We start from the raw sequence: 19744 nt of genomic DNA, 5'->3' as shown, positions 1-19744 counted from the left end.
ATTATATGCATTTGTGGTGTGGGAGCATGTGGTGACTGGGTGTCGAAGAAAGTCTCAATGTGCATGTAATTGTGTCTACCTGTCTGTACCCATGTGTGTATTTCTCATTGGGGGTTAATAAGGGGATAATTAATGGCTTCCAACGATTCGACACCAAAAAATAATTATCCTCCTCGCATCATCAATCTCCAGAGTCATCCTGAACAACAGCAGAGGCACCGCCACACACATCCTGATTAATATTGATTTCTTAACTGGAGAAAAACTGCTAAAAATCAAACCGTGTGCAAGATGTAAAAATGCAAACGCYTCATCGAATCAGCCCAGTGTGGCTGCGTCCTCTAGTGTCTATTCAGTCACATTACAGAGCGTGAGAGATCTATTTACACTTTGGCAGTGTAAACATGTTTCCCCTGCCAATAAAGCCATTTGAATTGAATTAAATTCAGAACGAGCGGCGGCGTTATGTCTCCTGTTCTAAATGTGAAATTCATTCCAGATTACCTATTATTTACTCAGCGCCAGACTGTAACCTATTTAAATACTAAGTCATTCAACTCCGCAAGTGTAGAAGTTAGACTCGTCTACTTTAGGAACACGCTTAGAGCGCGATGTTTTTTATTGCCTATAGGCCAAACGCAAATTCTTACTGAATGTCGGTTTGTTTAGAAGTATGCGTACATTCAGCATGGAAATGACCCTCACCTTATCTCGGTAGTAACCTTATCTAATCGATTCCCTAACGGTCTGTTGTTTTCAGAAAGCGAAACTTCTTCGCCGCACCTGTCCAGTCCAGTTCGCATGCACAAMGGTGACCTTGGGTCACACCCAAGGGAGAGAGAGGCGGGAGAGAGGAAACACATTTCACGTGGAGAGTGCCAGTAATGGCGGATCAGCCTCAGGAATGGAGATGTACTTAAATTCCTTTCTGCCTTTTCACCGGCGGTGTTTTAAGCTTCCCYCCCTCCTCAATTGGTTAACGGAGGGTAACCAAACGGGAGCCGGCAGACAGGTAGTCTGATAATGTCAACACATGACGCGGCGAAGGTAGATCTCAGATTTGTAGGTGGAGAGAAGGAGATAGAGACAGAGGCGCCAAAGCTTCCTGTCCAGAGAGACGCAAAGTGGAAAAGGACGAAAAAGACAGAGTAAATGTCTTGATTATTTTAAAACTTAGTTGTAATTGCTTCTTTGCAAATGATAGTCTACGGAATTGTGAAATCCATCAATTTGCATCAATTTGAGGTCAGTAGGCTGATATCATTCGAAATAATTTGGACATGTTGGGTTTTACTATTTGTTTTGGTTTTATCTTTTAGCCTTCTTGTCCAGCCTAGGCCCACTTGCGTTTGAACTTGTATTATTTTACGCAAGATACGAACTTTCGAGGTGTTTTATGTAACAGCCAGATAGTTAATAAACTCTTACACATGTATGCATGACTCTTACACATGCATGCATGCTCTCTGGCATTTTAAAGTAACTGTCCAGTGTTATATAAATAATATAAATATAATCTATAATTATTTAAAATATGAGTGTAATTTTCCCCCAAGACTTCCAGTCTTTGCCTGCTCTTGAACGTTCTAGGTATATAGAAAAGTTTTCTTGTTCCCTTGCCTATATGTTCTTTCAACTTGCCGAAGACCAGCTGTGCAGACAACCCTACCAAATGGCCCAAAGTAGCCTATGGCAATATCTACACCTACTTGGTGTAATCTTCAGGTTTACACAGGCAATACACATAGCTAGTTAGAACTGGTCCTTGGGCAGTTGATGAAACTTATTTGGGTGGTCTTTTCTCATACTATTGTTCTAACAAAACAGTACGCAACCACATTTATTCGTGTTAGCTTTAAAAGAAGGGTTAGTTAGCTAACATTAGCTAGCTGAAGAAAGTCTATTGGAATCAGCTCTTTGGCTGATAATCGTGAATGACCATCGCATGGAATGTACATCTGTTCATGCTAACATTTTCACGTGTAGAGTCAGTGTTTTTAGGTATGATGTAGTTTGATGATTTAAGACGGCATGGAAGTATGTTAAAAATGACCAACCAAGCATATCCAAAATGTTTGTAGAATGATACAAATAAATACAGCCGTTGTCGGGTTATGCGTAAAGTAAGTAATTTAACATAGGAGTAACGGGGGGACCCTGTGTATCTATGCGAGTAGACTGCTGATTTGCCAGCTCAGTCAATTTCACCTTTATTTAATGAGCCAACATAAAATAGCAAGCATTTTTGAAACAGTCWGTTTGAGGTGGGGTTTTTGTTTTGGCCACAAATACGAATATATGACTATTCAACAACATTATCTGGGTATGAGTTAAGAGTAACTTTTTAAAAGTGAGATTTTCACTAGACAGTTACTTTAAACGTCACCTAGGAAACATAGTTGTGCTGGCATTTGTATAGAACCATAGGCCTCCATGCATGTTCACAATTGTTCCTTTGCCAATTAAGTCAACATTCTTAATCCCATATCAATCCCTCTACAAAAGGTAAACAAATCTGTGCTATAAAGCATTGCCTTCACTGTGCAAGTATTCAGTTGGGGTGGGACTGGCAGATGGTTGTGACATTACCAATGGTTGCTGTGAGGTCATAGGCTAACCTAGGCGAAATTGACACGGAGATGGGGGAACATGTCATCGTCCACACCCCCTCCCCCCAATATTCAGAACAGTTCAATTCGTCCCCCCCAGTCATTTATTTGTGTTTCTAGATCATCCTCTGAGGAAATAGCAATAGCAACTTCCACTTATCCTTCCACTTATGCCTCAAGAGAGCCATAAAAAAGTAATGTGTAGAATTACAGGAAATCTGTTTTAAGATGTTGGACCCCCGTCTACTATTCGTCCCCACAAGTATCTACACCACAATTTCGCCTGTGACCTATTGTAAAGCAAAATCCCCTTGAAGGCTTAAATCCTTCTTTAACMTGTCTCTTCCCCTTCATCTACAYTTAACAAGCGACATCAATAAGGGATCGTAGCTTTCATCTGGTCGATCTATGTCATGGAAAGACCAGGTGTTCCTAATGTTTGTACACTCAGTGTACATCTGTGAAGATCAAAATGGACAGCCATTATATGGCTTCACAATAAGCTTACAGAAAGGTTGATCTATGCAAATAATTTTGAACATCTTATGACAGGACTATGACCTTTCATGTAGATATTATCTTGCATGTCGTGCTGGGTATGTTAGACATTTTGAAGAAAATAGGCCTTGAAATACATGCATGCTGCTGTGGAGAGCAGAGTGGTTTGACCAACTCTTTTATTTACTCAGAACGGATGTGAAGCTTTCCTTAGGATAGATGTTTGCTTTGGCTTGAGGTGCTCAGTGCTGTAAGCATTCCAGTTTAGTTTGATCATAGTTTGGAAGATTTAGGCCAACGCCGGCAGCAACCAACAGTGGTATTTCTGTGAATAGAACATGTTCACCTATTTTTCCTTGTTGACATCAATAGGCTCATGGTCTGTGGGAGAAAGAAGGAGTAAAAACATTGACTGAATCTGCCCTGCAGTCTGTTGAATTTGGCATTCATCTCTAGTTAAAGGAATGATTGTGCATCATGAGAGCTCTACTTATAGCATGTCCTGCCACGTTGTCCTGTTATGATCCAGAGCTTAGTAAGCCTTACAGCCAACAAGTATTTTCTAAAGGAAAGGCGTAGCAGCTTGTGTAATGGCTTGTTTCACCCACAGTATAGGGCCATGCCTCTGTATTGGGAGGGAGAAAAAGGGAGGGAGAAAGAAAATTAAAGAAACAGAAGATGGACAGATTGAGAGACAGTCAGACAGACAGACAAAGAGGCAGACTGAGACAGAGAATCCTCGTGTGACTTCCATGCCAAAGACAGCCAGAGGCTTTAAACTGTAGTCACAGTTGATTTGAACTTGGCCCATGCTGGTAGCTGCCAGCCAGTCCAGAACAGGACAAGACAGTGTAGTCGAGATGGTAATCACTGCATCTCCCTGAGGTATAGTACTCTCTGATTACTTTGGTACCTTTCCCAGTGACCAGATTATGTTTAGAATCAGGGTGAATAATCAGCTCTTTAGTGGGATTATACTGACTGGTTGTGATTAGTCTGTGCAGAGACTGAGATCATCAGATAGATGTGTGTCAGATAGTTGCTCTGTAACATTATGGGCATATTTATGTTAGATTGTTATCAGGTCTCTGTCTGTATTGGTGTTTTAGCTGGTATATCAGTCAGCAGTGTGTGGCTGCCTGGGCGTGTTGAGCGACGGGAGCGGATCATTCTAAAATAAATCAAATTATTTTATATGTCAGGTAAGGCTGATAGACAGATAATGTGAGTGTTAGAATCACAGTCACTCACCTGCTGCTATTGCCTATGACCGATTGGACCTTGTCTTTATGGTCTAGTTCCATATTATTGGACTTAGGTTCTGGTCATACCTGATCTGGTTTCCATGGATACTTAGGTGTGTTGTTCCCCAGGAGACCCCAGGATGTGAGGTGGTCCCAGGAGAAGAATCATCATGGAAACGAAGTGGAAACTGACCAGTGCACTCAAACACCACTCAGTGCCAACAGTGGGGGGATAGAACAGACAGGTGAGACAACTCGCACACCTTATAGACACAGGTGACTAGTGCTGAGCAATTATCGGTTCAATTACTTGAATTCCATTCAGTTTTTTGTGAGCCCAGAGAAATCAAATCATTCACGAGAGATTTGAGAAATGAAGTCAAGAACTATGTAGGCTGAAGGGAGTTGTAGTTTTCATTAAGTAAACTCAACCTACGTCAGCGCAGAAACATGGTAATTATATACAATGACAGAGACAGATCAGAGAGGAAGAGGCGAAGCGAGAGGTTGCACTCTCGCCAAAATCGGTCCAAAATAAGCCCAATGCGTTTCTATGGGCTTATTTTGAACCTAAGCTTGTCGACTGCCTTTCCGCCTTTGGAACATCAACTCCCATTGTTAGGGAATAGACATGAGCATCTCGTCATTGTATACAGATCTCTGGACGGATACACTTTTACGCCTGCTACATTAGGTTAGATACACACAGACCGCATAGACCGCATAAGAGAGCAATGTTCGCAACGACAAGGGGTACAGAGACCGTTTGTGAAAGTATACCTTATCTACTTTGAAGAACTAGAAAAATGATTTTGTCAGACCACTCTGCAGTATACTTAGACAGGCTAGCTAAATAGAATGATTAAAGACAGTACAGTATGGGGAGCACATAACATTAGATGGCCTGGCTGGCTGACTGCTACTGATGAGATTACTTTAAGGAATGAAAAATAATAGTAATCAAATAAAAGCTAAGTTATATACACAACTGAAATATTTATTATTTCATAGTAATTTCCTCTTTTTCTATTGATGTCTACCCAATGTGKACCAGAGAGAGACAATGGAATAAGTTAATGTTTTGGCAATTGAATGTTCACTATTTTTGGCTTTATAAAGTCATTATTTCATAAAACATTTCATGTTTAAAAAAATATATATATAAAAATCGAAAAGCGTTATTTCTTTTTTTAATAATCGAAATGAACCGACCTCAAAAAGCACTAATCGCTCAGCACTACAGGGGACACAACTGAGGGAACTTACAGCAGTGTGCAGTGATTTACCTGTCTGCTGCAGATCCACATGGACTGTTATATTAGTACCTATTACAGGTCTAGTTATAAACTCTACTCTAATACCATATGGGATGTTTGTGACCAGAGCTAACTTTGAGGACCAGGGAGGAGAGTCACGGCCGACCTGCAGTTCTGAACAGGAACCCCAACCAGACCTGTTTCACATCCTCCCTTTCCTTCAGACTCTCCTCTCAACACAGCAAGAAACACGACCTGGAAAAACTAGAGTCCACAGCTCAGAGGGAACACTGTCTACACAGGTGAGACAGCACTTTTAAAGCTAGAGTTTATAGCCTTAGTTATGGGATTTTGCATTATACAGTGATGCATTTTTTTTATTGCCCTTCTCTTAGACACTATCCTTCTATTACATCTATGTATGTGTACAGATAGATTTGCACCAACACGGCTCCATAAATCAATGATATGAATGTAAACCGGTTTAACCAAGGTTAATTAGTTCCTTGGACTTCTGTACTGAGGAAATACTTCAGATTGATTTCTTAGATGTGTGTGTGTGCGCATGATTCCGTGCGCGCGTGTGTAATATGTGTCAGAGATGAATGCAACTCTTATCGGTATATTTATCAAACACTGTCCCTTAGTAACAGACGACCTTTACCTGGCTTTATCGTCACCTATCCATGTCAGCCCTTTAGACTGAGGCTACACACCTCTCTCAACATCAACTTATATAGTAGCACTGTGGCCCTGTGTTTGTGTGTGATGTCTTTATTACAAGTGTGATTTTAAGGCATTCAGTTATTAGTTCCTCTGTTCCGCTATTGCTAACATAGCCCAGGCAACACCGCTGGAAGTAGTTTGGGAGGGGGGATGGGGGGTGCTGCGACGTTTTCGACGCAGAAAGAAAAACATTGCCCCTGCTGAAGATGTCTATATGTGGTCTGCTAAAACAAGACTAGTAAAGGCCCAGTGTACTAACTAAATGTATTTGTAGTTGAGTGTATACCAGCATTTGTAACTTGAGTCTGATATTTATMTGCACCAAACAGTTAATCTGATAATAGTGTTGGAATATAAAAATAGTTGCTTGATATATGTCTCCCAGTGTGGTGAAATGAAACTTTGCAAATGCAACTTATTTCTATGTGTGAACTGAAATGGTCTATTCATTCCTTTTCAGTAGACACTCTTACCCAGAGCAACTTACAGTAGGGAGTGCATACATTTTCATAGTTTTTCGTACTGGTCTCCCGTGGGAATCAAACCCACAACCCTAGCATTGCAAGCGCCATGCTCAACCAAGTCATCCACATCATCACAAACCACTTGATGTCTCAATGTACTCAATTACTCTACTGTACATTGTTTTTCTTCATGGTGATGGAAAGTGTAGTTACAAACCTAGATGACCAGTTTGTGTACAATACAGTAATGTACATTATGTGGTTTGTATGATGGTAAATTATTACACCACAAAAAGTGGTTGTTTTCCATGTTATTTGATCAATAAAAACATTTCATTTCGTATGGATGTTTTGTGTCTTTGCCCATAACTTTGCACCTTTTTGACGTAAACATTTGAGGACAGGGTTTAGTTATTTCTGAAATCCATTAGAATGACAATTGCAGAGAAAGGGACAGGGCAACAATTCTTACAATCCCAAGTATTGAATCTTGCAAAAAAGACTCTTCTTAATTATACAACTTTTTTTGCTGGTAAACAATGTTTTGCTCGTGCTACAGGCGTCTATATCAGTCTGCTAATACTAGTAAAGGCCCAGTGCGCTACTTTTGAGAAAATGTTTTAAATATAAAAAAATAAAATAAAAAATATTTCATTCTAATTCAGATTTGAGGGGGTTATGGGCATATTATTGGATCTGCTCCCATTGCTCAACACTCACACGCCCAGGCAGCCACACCCTGCTGACTGATATACCAGCTAAAACACCAATACAGACAGCGACCTGATAACAATGTAACGTAAAGATGCCCATAACTCCCACAATGCTGTTACACCCCTACTTCTCGCGGCTATGAGCCCAGGTAAACATAAATCATGAAAAAGGGAGAGCTGGAGGATAGACAAGAAGGAGAGAATGAGCAATGGAGGTCAAAAGAGAAGATGGAATGTAGTTGATCCTGTGGATCAGGGTGAATGAAAAACGTGTGACACCTGTAATCTTTACAAAAACATTAACACCCAGGAGGTGTGTCTGCATGCTTGTGTGTCTGACCTATTATGGTATACAGTGCATTCGGAAAGTATTCAGACCCCTTGACTTTTTCCACATTTTGTTACGTTACAGCATCATTCTAAACTGGATTCAATCGTTTTTTGCCCCTCATCAATCTACCCACAATACCMCATAATTACAAAGCAGAAATGGGTTGTTTTTTATTTTATTTTGCAAATTTATTAAAATTAAAAACACATCAAATTTACGTAAGTATTCAGAGCCTTTTACTCAGTACTTTGTTGAAGCACATTTGGCAGCAATTATAGCCTTGAGTCTTCTTGGGTATTCTCTGCAGATCCTCTCAAGCGCTGTCAGGTTGGATGGGGTGTCACGACTTCCGCCGAAGTCAGCCCCTCTCCTTATTCGGGTGGTGTTCGGCGGTCGAAGTCACCGGCTTTCTAGTCACCACCGATCCATGTTTCATTTCCGTTTTGTTTTGTCTGTATTACACACACCTGTTTCTAATTCCCATATCATGTTCCTTATTTAACCCTCTGGCATACCTTTCTGTTTTGTCCGTGATTGTTGGTGTCTTAGTGATTGTCGTTGGTGTTAGTTTTTGTATTTTCCTTATTGGAATATTGCCTGTTTGTTTTATTGAGTAAACTCGTTTGTTTTACTCTAAACTGTGTCCTGCGCCTGACTCCGCTACATCTCTGCACCCAATCGCTGACATGGGGAGCGTCGCTGCTCAGCTATTTTCAGGTCTCTCCGGAGATCAAATCAAATTTTGTCACATGCTCCGAATACAACAGGTGTAGACCTTACCGTGAAATGCTTACTTACAAGCCCTTAACCAACAATGAAGTTCAAGAAATAGAGCTAAGAAAATATTTACTAAATACAGTTTTAAAAAATGAATAAAAAGTAACATAATAAAATAACAATACCGAGGCTATGTACAGGGGCTACCAGTACCGAGTTAATGTGTGGGGTACAGGTTAATTGAGCTAGTTTGTACATGTAGTTAGGAGTAAAGTAATAATGCACAGATAATAAACAGTGAGTAGCAGCAGTGTAAAATCAAAGGTGGGCGGGTCAATGTAAATAGTCCGGGTGGCCATTTGATTAACTGTTCAGCAGTCTGTTGGCTTGGGGGTAGAAGCTGATCAGGAGCCTTTTCGACCTAGACATGGTGCTCCGGTACTGCTTGCTGTGCGGTAGCAGAGTGAACGGTCTATGACTTGGGTGACTGGAGACTTTGGCCATTTTTGGGGCCTTCCTCTGATACCACCTAATATATAGGTCCTGGATGGCAGGAAACTTGGCCCCAGTGACGAACTGGGCCGTACGCACTAGTCCACGTTCATCTCCTGTGTCTTGCTCACGTTGAGGGAGAGGTAGTTGCCCTGGCACCACACTGCCAGTTCTCTGACCACCTCCCTATAGGCTGTCTCATCATTGTCAGTGATCAGTCCTACCACTGTTGTGTTGTTAGCAAACTTAATGATAGTGTTTGAGTCGTGCATGGTCATGCAGTCGTGGGTGAACAGGGAGTACAGGAGGGGAGTAAGCACGCACCACTGAGGGGCTCCAGTGTTGAGGATCAGCATGGCAGATGTGTTGTTGCCTACCCTTACCACCTGGGGCCGGCCTGTCAGGAAGTCTAGGATCCAGTTGCAGAGGAAGGGGTTTAGTCCCAGGGTCCTTAGCTTAGTGATGAGTTTTGTGGGCACTATGGTGTTGAACACTGAGCTGTAGTCATTCTCACATAGGTGTTCCTTTTGTTCAGGGGGGAAAGGGCAGTGTGGAGTGGGATTGAGATTGCGTCATCTGTGGATCTGTTGGAGCGGTATGCGAATTGGAGTGGGTCTAAGGTATCCTGGAGGATGCTCTTGATGTGAGCCATGACCAGCCTTTCAAAGCACTTCATGGCTAACGACATGAGTGCTACGGGGCGGTAGTCATTTAGGCAGGTTACCTTCGCTTTCTTGGGCACAGGGACTATGGTGGTCTGCTTTAAACGTAGGTATTACAGACTCGGTCAGGGAGAGGTTGAAAAATGTCAGTGAAGACACTTGCCAGTTGGTCCGCACATGCTCTGAGTACACGTCCTTGTAATCCGTCTGGCCCCGCGGCCTTGTGAATGTTGACCTGTTTAAAGGTCTTGCTCACATTGGCTACGGAGAGCGGGATCACACAGTCGTCCGGAACAGCTGGTGCTCTCATGCATGCTTCAGTGTTGCTTGCCTCGACGCAAGCATAAAAGGCATTTATCTTGTCTGGTAGGCTCGCGTCACTGGGCAGCTTGCGGCTGGGTTTCCCATTGTAATCCGTAATAGTTTGCAAGCCCTGCCACATCCGATGAGCATCAGAGCCAGTGTAGTAAGATCCAATTCAATCTTAGTCCTGTATTGACACTTTGCCTGTTTGATGGTTCATCTGAGGGCATAGCAGGATTTCTTATAAGCGTCCGGGTTAGAGTCCCGCTCCTTTAAAGCGGTAGCACTAACTTTTAGCTCGGTGCGGATGTTGTCTGTAATCCATGGCTTCTGGTTACTTCTGGTTACTAATACTACTTACTCAATGCCATTGGATGAATCCCGGAACATATTCCAGTCTGTGCTAGCAAAACACTCCTGTAGCATCCGCATCATCTGACCACTTCCATATTGAGTGAGTCACTGGTACTTCCTGCTTTAGTTTTTGCTTGTAAGCAAGAATCAGGAGGATATAATTATGGTCAAGTTTGTCAAATGGAGGGCAAGGGAGAGCTTTGTATGCGTCTCTGTGTGTGAAGTAAATGTAAAAAAAAAAAAGTGAACACTAATTTCTACCAGCACGTGTGACATGCTGGTAGAAATTAGGTAAAAATTATTTCAATTTGCCTGCATTAAAGTCCCCGGCCACTAGGAGTTCCGCTTCTGGATGAGCATTTTCTTGTTTGCTTATGGCCTTATACWGCTCATTGAGTGCGGTCTTAGTGCCAGCATCGGTTTGTGGTGGTAAAAGACGGCTACGAAAAATATAGATGAAAACTCTCTTGGTAGATAGTGTGGTCTACAGCTTATCATGAGGTATTCAAACCGGTTCAAGTCCGAGCTCTGGCTGCACCACTTAAGGACTTTGGCTGAGCCACTCCTGCGTTGTCTTGTCTGTGTGCTTAGGGTCGTTGTCTGTTGGAAGGTGAACCTTCTCCCCAGTCTGAGAACCTGCTCCAGAGTCAAGGATCTCTCTGTACTTTGCTCCGTTCATCTTTCCCTCGATCCTGACTAGTCTCCCAGTCCCTTCCGCTGAAAAACATCCCCACAGCATGATGCTGTCACCACCATGCTTCATCGTAGGGAGGATGCCAGGTTTCCTCCAGACGTGACGCTTGGCATTCAAGCCAAAGAGTTCAATCTTGGTTTCATCAGACCAGATAATCTTGTTTCTCATGGTCTGAGTCCTTTAGGTGCCTTTTGGCAAACTCCAAGCGGGCTGTCATGTGCCTTTTACTGAGGAGTGGCTTCCGTCTGGCCACTCTACCATAAAGGCCTGATTGGTGGAGTGCTGCAGAGATGGTTGCCCTTCCGGAAGGTTCTCCCATCTCCACAGAGGAACTTTGAAGTTCTGTCCAAGGCCCTTTTCCCCCGATTGCTCAGTTTGGCCGGGTGGCCAGCTGTAGGATGAGTCTTGGTGGTTCCAAACTTCTTCCATTTAAGAATGATGGAGGCCACTGTTGTTTGGGACTTTCAATGATGCAGATATTTTTTGGTACCCTTCCCTAGATCTGTGCCTCGACACAATCCTGTCTCTGAGCTCTACGGACAATTCCTTCGACCTCATGACTTGGTTTTTGCTCTGAAATGCACTGTCGACTGTGGGACCTTTTTATATAGACAGGTGTGTGCCTTTCCAAATCATGTCCAATCAATTGAATTTATCAAAGGTGGACTCCAATCAAGTGTAGAAACATCTCAAGGATGATCAATGGAAACAGGATGCACCTGAGCTCAATTTTGAGTCTCATAGCAACGGGTCTGAATACATATGTAAATAAGGTATCTTTATTTTATGTAATAAATTTGCTTAAATTTCAAAACTGTTTTCACTTTGTCATTATGGGGTATTGTGTGTAAATTGTTTCCTCAATCTAATTTAATCAATTTGAGAATAAGGCTGTAACGTAACAACATGTGGAAAAAGTCAAGGGGTCTGATTAGTTTCTGAATGCACTGTATAACCATAAACATTCATTGTAATGATGTGTTATAATGTTTTTCTCTACATTTCCCTGCTGCTCCAGTTCTCAGGGACCTGTAAGGAACACACCTATAGCTCAAGCACAGGTAAACATAAAGCATTACCATTTAGTGGCAACATTATTAATGACACTTTACTTAATAACACAATARACATGTTATTAACAGTCATTACAGTTAATGTCACCAGTTTGTGTCATTACAGTTTTGCCATTAGCCAACATCAACTGTCATGACTGCTAATGGCATCTGCTATATTAACAGCGCCATGGAGGCCATATTATGAACGCTTCAATTAAATCGTTGGCACATAATCAATGTCAGTTTGAACATTGTGTAATCTGAAAACAACCAACACGAATGCCAGTTTGGGGAGGGGAGAATGGTGTTTCTGTGGAAATCTCATGTACTTGGAAATAACCTGTTTGTCCAGACTAATTACTTTAATAACATTTCCATGGGAACATGACTCCTGCAATGCTCCAGTTTCAATAAGTACACTATTTGGATTTCCATGTCAGATTAAATGTGTTGTCACACACAAATACTCTACCACTCAACCTACATAGCTTTGGGAGGTGTGGAGTGACAAGCCACAGTGTTGACATATGAAAACCATTACATGCTGCAGTTTGATCTAAGGCAATAGATTTGACATTTCTAACGTTGCATAACTTTTGAACTAAAAGCAAAATAGTTCAATCATAGATTCTCTTTTTCTTGGAAAACCTTTGGCTTTGAGGTTAATGCTTAACAGATATGTCTCGGATTGTTGATATCAATCTAATCTGATTTGAACTTTGAACTTTCTCGACAGGTGAAAAGAGAAGTCTCACCATCATATTACTTTATACCAGCCAATCGCCCTTCAGAGGAAGAGGAAGTGTCATCGCTTCCTTTTAAAGAGGAAGAGGATTCCAAGACAGCCATGTTGTCCTCCACGCTGGTGTCGGTTCTCGCCCCGCAGTGGAGTGGGAGAATACGCAGGAACAAGCGGGGCATAGCCGGTACGGACATTGGTGTGGTTGGCACGGCAACCAGTGAGTCTGGACAGGAAACCCAAGGTAGCGGACAGGAAGTGAGCRAGGGGAGTGTGCTTTTGAAGCCGCAAGTCCCTCTCGAGACAGACTCTGTAGGACAACGACGACAACAACCGTTTCTGGGGACCCAGAACCAACGTGTTGGGGAGAGGGGGTTGACCCTTGGATCACAAGTCCATGAGAGGGCTTCAACCCTGGGTAGCAGCAGAAGCACATTGGGGGGCTGGTATGAGGGAAGCACCCCCAACCTCAAACTGGACAACCCAACAAAGGCCCCAGTTTCTAAGCCTGTCTCKCTGGATGTGAGTTGGGGGAGGCTGGTCAACAGAGGGGGAGAGGGGGGAGCTGTTTCCCCTGTTACTCCCAGCTCTCCCCTCTCTCGCGACCTGCATGTACACAAGGGAATGCTACAGGCTAGTCGTCAAGGAGACCAGACATCATTGCTGAGTTCCAAACCAACAACCAGTAGCCTTCTTTTCTCTCTGAGAAGGCTCAACCACTCAGAGACCAATATCTCCTCTCCAACCAATGACAGAGATGGAGAGACTTCAAGTCCACACCTCTCTCCAACCACAACCAATTACAAAGAATCAGAGACAATTAGGGCACACTTTACCATAACCTCATCCAATGATGGAGCCAGAGAGGGGTCCAAGTTCCTCCCAAATTCAGCTTCTCCCACTTACAGGACAATAGAGAGGTCAAGGCACCTCCCATTACCAACTTCCAATCACAGAGAAGCAAATTCACACAGGACACAACTATTTTCAACCTCGCCCAATTACAAAGACAYAGAGGGCACACCCTTTACCAAACTTCCCCAGACTTCCAGGGCGTATCCCAACCCAACCTTCCCCAGTAAGCAGACTCTTCTGTTTAGTGGTCTAGAGAGACTTTCCCCCTCAGAGAGACCAGATGGAACCACGGTTCCCATCAGTGATACTCATCTTCCTTCCTCTCCACCGTTCCAATATGACCACCTGGATTTTCTAAGGAGCCAGTCTCTTCCCAGAGGAACCACCCTGAGATCTACTAGCTGGAGAAAGCACATTACTCTGGAGGACAGTGTGTCTAATCCCAGTTCCCCCCTCAGTCCCACTACCACTATCAACAACAACAACAACACATCCAGCCTCTCAAACACTTCCAGCAATAATAACACAGGCCCCTCTAGCACCAATGATAACACTGGTGTCAATCCCCAAATCAGCATCAATAACAACAATAATTTAGTCACCCCCAACAATACCAACCTAAACCGCAATACTGTCACTGGCAAACACACAACTCAGAGCACCCTTAAAAGGACTTATGCTCATGATATCCCAGACCAGGATTCCTATAGAATACTCCAAATTCAGGATTCCATTAACTCGAATTACCGACAATCACAAAAGCCCTATTGTTTGTCCAATATCTCCTTCAGCTCTAACAACAGTAGCCCAGCTAGCTCGAGCACTTTGAGTAGTCCAATAAAGTCCAGTAAGCCTGATTGCTACAGTAGGCCATCTAGTTATGACACCATCTACACCCCTCTGACCGTATTTAGCCCCAACTCCCCCAAGACTCCAACCAGCTTTGAAACCAGTGACACTCCATCCTCCCTCAGTAGTCATAGAATCGTTTATAAGTCCCATTCCCCGAACCCCTCTTCCAGACAGCTCTCCTTACAAACCAGTATCGCCTCCACATCCCTCAGTAGCCACAGACCCCTCTATAGTTCCCGCTCACTCAATACCACCAGCTCTATGAGCCAAGACCCCCAAAACAGGCCAAAATCTCCACCCCCAGTCATCAGAAGCCAGATTCCCATAGTGAGTAACACCCACACCCCCACATCCCAACTGCAGTCCCCTAAAACTGCTTACATGCCTACCACAACTCCCAAACCACTCCTACTTAAAACCGGCTACGTCCCCAGTATCTCGACCCCGACCCGCTACACCCGACCGTTGTCCCCAGCCAGCTATACCCTCACATCCGGCAGCTATACCCCCATATCCCTGAGTATCCCCACCACCCAGGCCCCCTCCACCCTTCCCCTCTCCCCACCCAGCTCGTCCCCTCTGGTGGAAAGGACGTTCATAGGCAGCCTAGACCTCTCCCCTAAGAAACACCAGCCCCAAGTGGAAGGGAGGGTAACAGCACATAGAGCGTGGCAGGAGTCACAACTAAGGCTGTCACAGTCTCATTCACCTCAGAGACCTCTGTCCCCAACCAGACCCCTCCGTAGTGTAGGGGGGCCCGCCATCTTCTCCTCCCTGAGATCGGCCAGCCCAACCTGGGCTACGTCACCTTTGTCTCCCCCAACCCCCAGGACCGCCAAACTACAAGTTTGGAGGGGAACCTCGATGCATAACTTATCCATAATATCTGATACATTGGTGAAGGAGGGAGGGCAAGCTCTCTCAGAGCGTGTTAGCGACCACACTTCAAACTTCACATTCAACCATACAAGAACCGACTCGACCGCAATAGGACCACAGAGGAAGACCGCTGCCCCTCTCTCCCTTCCAGATTTTGGGAGCTTTTCCAAGCCACGATTTAGCTCCCCGCCCTACTCCACACTCAAGTCTTCACGCCCAACACTGGGTGAGGTTACACACACAACCTCACCCCAACCCCTTCTCTCACCCCCTACCGCACCCCAACACTACCCCTTCTACGGCCACCACAGGGCTAGGTCACAGGACAGTTCAAAAATTGTTGCCTTGGAAATTGATTGTGTCAACAACAACTCCAAACAGACCAGTCAAGAAAATGTTGAGACACTTGTGTACAGGATTTCTAAAGTTGATTCCTCTGCCATATTGGACAGTATTAGGCCTGCACAGCCCTGTTTTCCTCGACACACTCCAGACACACGAGTCGTCACAGGGATAAAGTCCAATGAACTCTGCCGTCTACCTTCACAACACAGCCAGGTGATTGGAAGTCCCAGCTGTCAATCATACCAAAGCTCCAATGACAGTGGAGCATTAGACACTGAGAAGGTTGTGTGTAAAAGCGAGAGTTTGCCTAAGAGTGCAGCGGCTCCATTACAAACCCAGAGCCCAAAGAAAGGCTTATTCTTACTGAGGGGTAAGAGAGACAATGTTGTTGGTACACCTGCTGCCAATCTCCCTAGAAACCCAGTGATTCCTCCGTCTGAGAAACCAAAGAAAGAGTCAGAGAAGGAGCAAAAGGAAAGTAACAAAATAGACCTGGTGCTGAGTCGACTCCGGCAGACCTTCAGAGTCAAACGTCTCGATGACGAGAGGACGAAGAGAACACCGCAGCCACCTTCTGTCAGAGGAGCCAGTGACATTAGTGATGTCACTGAGAGTAGTGGTTCTAGCGATCGAGAAGAGGAGGGAAAATGGAGGGAGAATGATGGCGTTCACAAACCTTCAAACTCTTTCTGGGCTGGCAGTGAGCACACGTCAGATATGACGAAGGAAAATGTTAGATGTGAACACTCACAGTTTGAGGGTTTTAAAGACCATAAAGAGACTAGAAACAGAGACCAACCTTGTGTTATGGACCTTCCTCAATTTGAGTCTTACAAGGACGAAAGCATCACTAAACCCAAAAACCAACCTTCTAGTGGTGAGATCAGCCCAACAAGGCGGCAGTTTGAAGCTTACAAAGAGGAGAGGATCAGTAGAGCCAGAAAGCAACCTCCTCAGAGAGACTTCAGCCCCGTTAGGCATCAACCCTGGGACCCCAGCCGCTCTGCAACCCTCCCTGCCTACAGAACCTCCTCAGGCAGCCCCAGAAACACTTTCTCTGACTTCCACTTCAGCCAGAAGGACTCTGAGAAGGAGAACGTGTTCCACATTCCCAGGATTCCTCAGAGGAAGAAGACCACCTCTCTTTGTGAGCCAGGGGACAGGGAGTTTGGTTCCGGAGATCAGCGTGGCAGTGAGGGACGTCTGGCCTCCTTCTCCTCCTGTGCTGATCTCAAATACGGTCTTGAGGCTGGGCGTTCCTTCTCTGTGACTTCTGTGCTCTCCAGCCGACCTTCGGGTCCTGGACGCATCTCCTCAGGCCCTAGGGTCAGCAGTGTCAGTGACCTCACTTACCCCGCTCTGACCTTTGGAGAAGAGGTCATGACTTGGGATGACTGTAGGGTCAAAGGTGATTGGACAATACCAATGTGGGACACACACACAACCACTGGCCACAAAACCACAGGTGACAGCCAAGCTGTAAATGACTGGTCTGTCATTAGTGACAGGACATCCAGAAATGAGCGCAAAACAATCAAAGCTAATTTTATAAATCCACACAAGGCTAGATCCAAATCCCTACCCAGAAATGTATCCTGGAGTTCAGAGGTCACCGCCCCATCTCCAACCTCCACCACCACTGGCCGCATGTGGAACCATGGCAGCCTGGAGAGCTCTCACTCCCTGTGGGATACAGAGGGTCCTCCAACCCTCCCTCCGTCCCCTCCCTGGTCCCCAGCCTCCAGACGCATATCTCGCCCTCCCAGCTCCTCCTCCTCTGCCTCCCCCTCCCCCACAGACAGCAGGGCGTCACAGGACAGCCTGTCCCCTAGGGGGCGCCTACCCTCCAGGGGCTACGTCTCCAACCTGGCAGTCTTCGAGGAGTCCAACTCAGGCTCTGACACGGACTCTGACACAACCACAGATGATGAATACTACCTGGCAGGTGATGGCGGTGAGAAGGAGACTGAACTGTGAGAAGAATACTGTATGGGATGCATCTCAATAGTCTAAAGTGGGTCTGTCTGTCTCCTTTTGGTCTCCTTATATAGAAAGGACACTTACTTACACACCTATTTATGCTCACTAAAAACAGACTTGTTAAGTGTGCATGGCTCTGGGCCTCCTGAGTGGCGCAGTGGTCTAAGGCACTGCATCGCGGTGCTGGCTGTGCCACTAGAGAACCTGGTTCGAGTCCAGGCTCTGTCGCACCTGTCCGCGACCGGGAGACCCATGAAGCGGCGCACAATTGTCCCAGCGTGGTCCGGGATAGAGAAGGGTTTGACATGCAGGGATGTTCTTGTCTCATCGTGCACTAGCGACTCCTGTGGTGGGCCGGGTGCAGTGCACGCTGTCACAGTCTCCAGGTGTACGGCGCTTCCTCCGACACATTGGTGCAGCTGGCTTCTGGGTTAAGTGGGCATTGTGTCAAGAAGCAGTGCGGCTTGGCTGGGTTGTGTTTCAGGGGACGCTTGAGTTGCAGCGATGGGACAAGACTGTAACTACCAATTGGATACCACGAAATTGGGGAGAAAAAGGGGTAAAATAAGGAAATAAAATAAAAAGTGCATGGCTGACAGTAAAGAAGTCTGCACTGTCATATCACAGGTTAATGCCATGCTCCTATCCTGGGATCCAAAGAGCAGCTCATCACATGGACTCTACACCATATCCAAGAGAATGGCACTTTGTTTTTTTGTCATGTCACAGGTTGCTTGGATATATGGGCCTCTCACTTGACTTTCTCATGTCTGATATTTGTTTAGTTATCAGTGGGAAGTGTACTGTATATGCTAGGTTAAAGGTATTTCCTCGTCTGCTACAGATTAAATGAACAAAGGGCTCTAGCTATAAAGCTATAGTTTTAATACTGTTTTAATACTTCTACAGCTGTTCTAACCATGGTCTTTATTCACAAAGCGTATCAGAGTAGGAGTGCTGGTCTAGGATCAGGTCCCCCCTGTACATATGATCATATTCATTGTGATCTGAAGCCAAAACTGATCTTAGGTGAGCACTCCTAAACTAAGACTCCTTGTGAATACGGGCCCTGTTGTGGTAGAGTCCTGTACCCGGTGAGAGGTATACCTACCATACTCAGTTTGGCTGGGGTCACATTTCATTGTCAAGTGCTGCCTATCAATATGCTTTAAGCTAGCATGCTATATGATATGCAAGGTAAATATCTTTGAATGTTTTAATTCTCATGGAAATCAGTATTTTCTATTTTGGTTGTCTTGGAAGGTTTTCCTGAAATGCATATGTGTGCATTATAAACAGATGATTGTTATTAAAATTTTGTGAATTACTTTTTGTGCAATTCAACAGTTGTTTTTGGATCAAATATATTGTGAATTAACAATAAACCAGTTCTACTTCTGTATCTTCCCCTTTGTATTTTTTATATATGATATATATAAACTGTTATGCCCAACTATCATATCTAACCAAAGACTGTGTGCTGTGACATTAGTGTTTTGACTTTCCCCTTGCGTACCTGAATAGTTATGCCTGCTACCAACATCACAAGAGCAGGCCTACCAAACCACATTCCAACAATTTTTTATTTATTTATTTAACCAGGTAGGCTAGTTGAGAACAAGTTCTCATTTGCAGCTGCGACCTGGCCAAGATAAAGCAAAGCAGTGTGACACAGACAACAACACAGAGTTACACATGGAGTAAACAATAAACAAGCCAATAACACAATAAACAAGTCAGTGACACAGTAGAAAAAAGAAAGTCTATATATAGTGTGTACAAAAGGCATGAGGAGGTAGGCAATAAATAGGCCATAGGAGCGAATAATTACAATTTAGCAGATTAACACTGGAGTGATAAATGAGCAGATGATGATGTGCAAGTAGAGATACTGGTGTGCAAAAGAGCGGAAAAGTAAATAAAATAAAAACAGTATGGGGATGAGGTAGGTAGATTGGGTGGGCTATTTACAGATG

The 19744-nt window shown here is 44.3% G+C and overlaps 1 protein-coding gene across 1 annotated transcript; it reads left to right on the top strand.

Moving 5' to 3' along the window:
* The first annotated feature begins 785 nt into the window (after positions 1 to 785).
* zmp:0000000991 (mucin-2) lies at positions 786 to 19168 on the top strand. The gene is made up of 5 exons (XM_024000728.2): positions 786 to 1148; positions 4481 to 4596; positions 5735 to 5909; positions 12082 to 12124; positions 12855 to 19168. Exons 1-5 carry the CDS (start codon positions 1024 to 1026, stop codon positions 17763 to 17765), a joined length of 5370 nt encoding a protein of 1789 aa, XP_023856496.1. The 5' UTR covers positions 786 to 1023; the 3' UTR covers positions 17766 to 19168.
* The last annotated feature ends 576 nt before the right edge of the window (positions 19169 to 19744 follow it).

Source organism: Salvelinus sp. IW2-2015, linkage group LG14 (genome assembly GCF_002910315.2).
Source record: "Salvelinus sp. IW2-2015 linkage group LG14, ASM291031v2, whole genome shotgun sequence".
Lineage (NCBI taxonomy): Eukaryota > Metazoa > Chordata > Actinopteri > Salmoniformes > Salmonidae > Salvelinus > Salvelinus sp. IW2-2015.
This window is presented reverse-complemented; position numbering and strand designations above follow the sequence as displayed.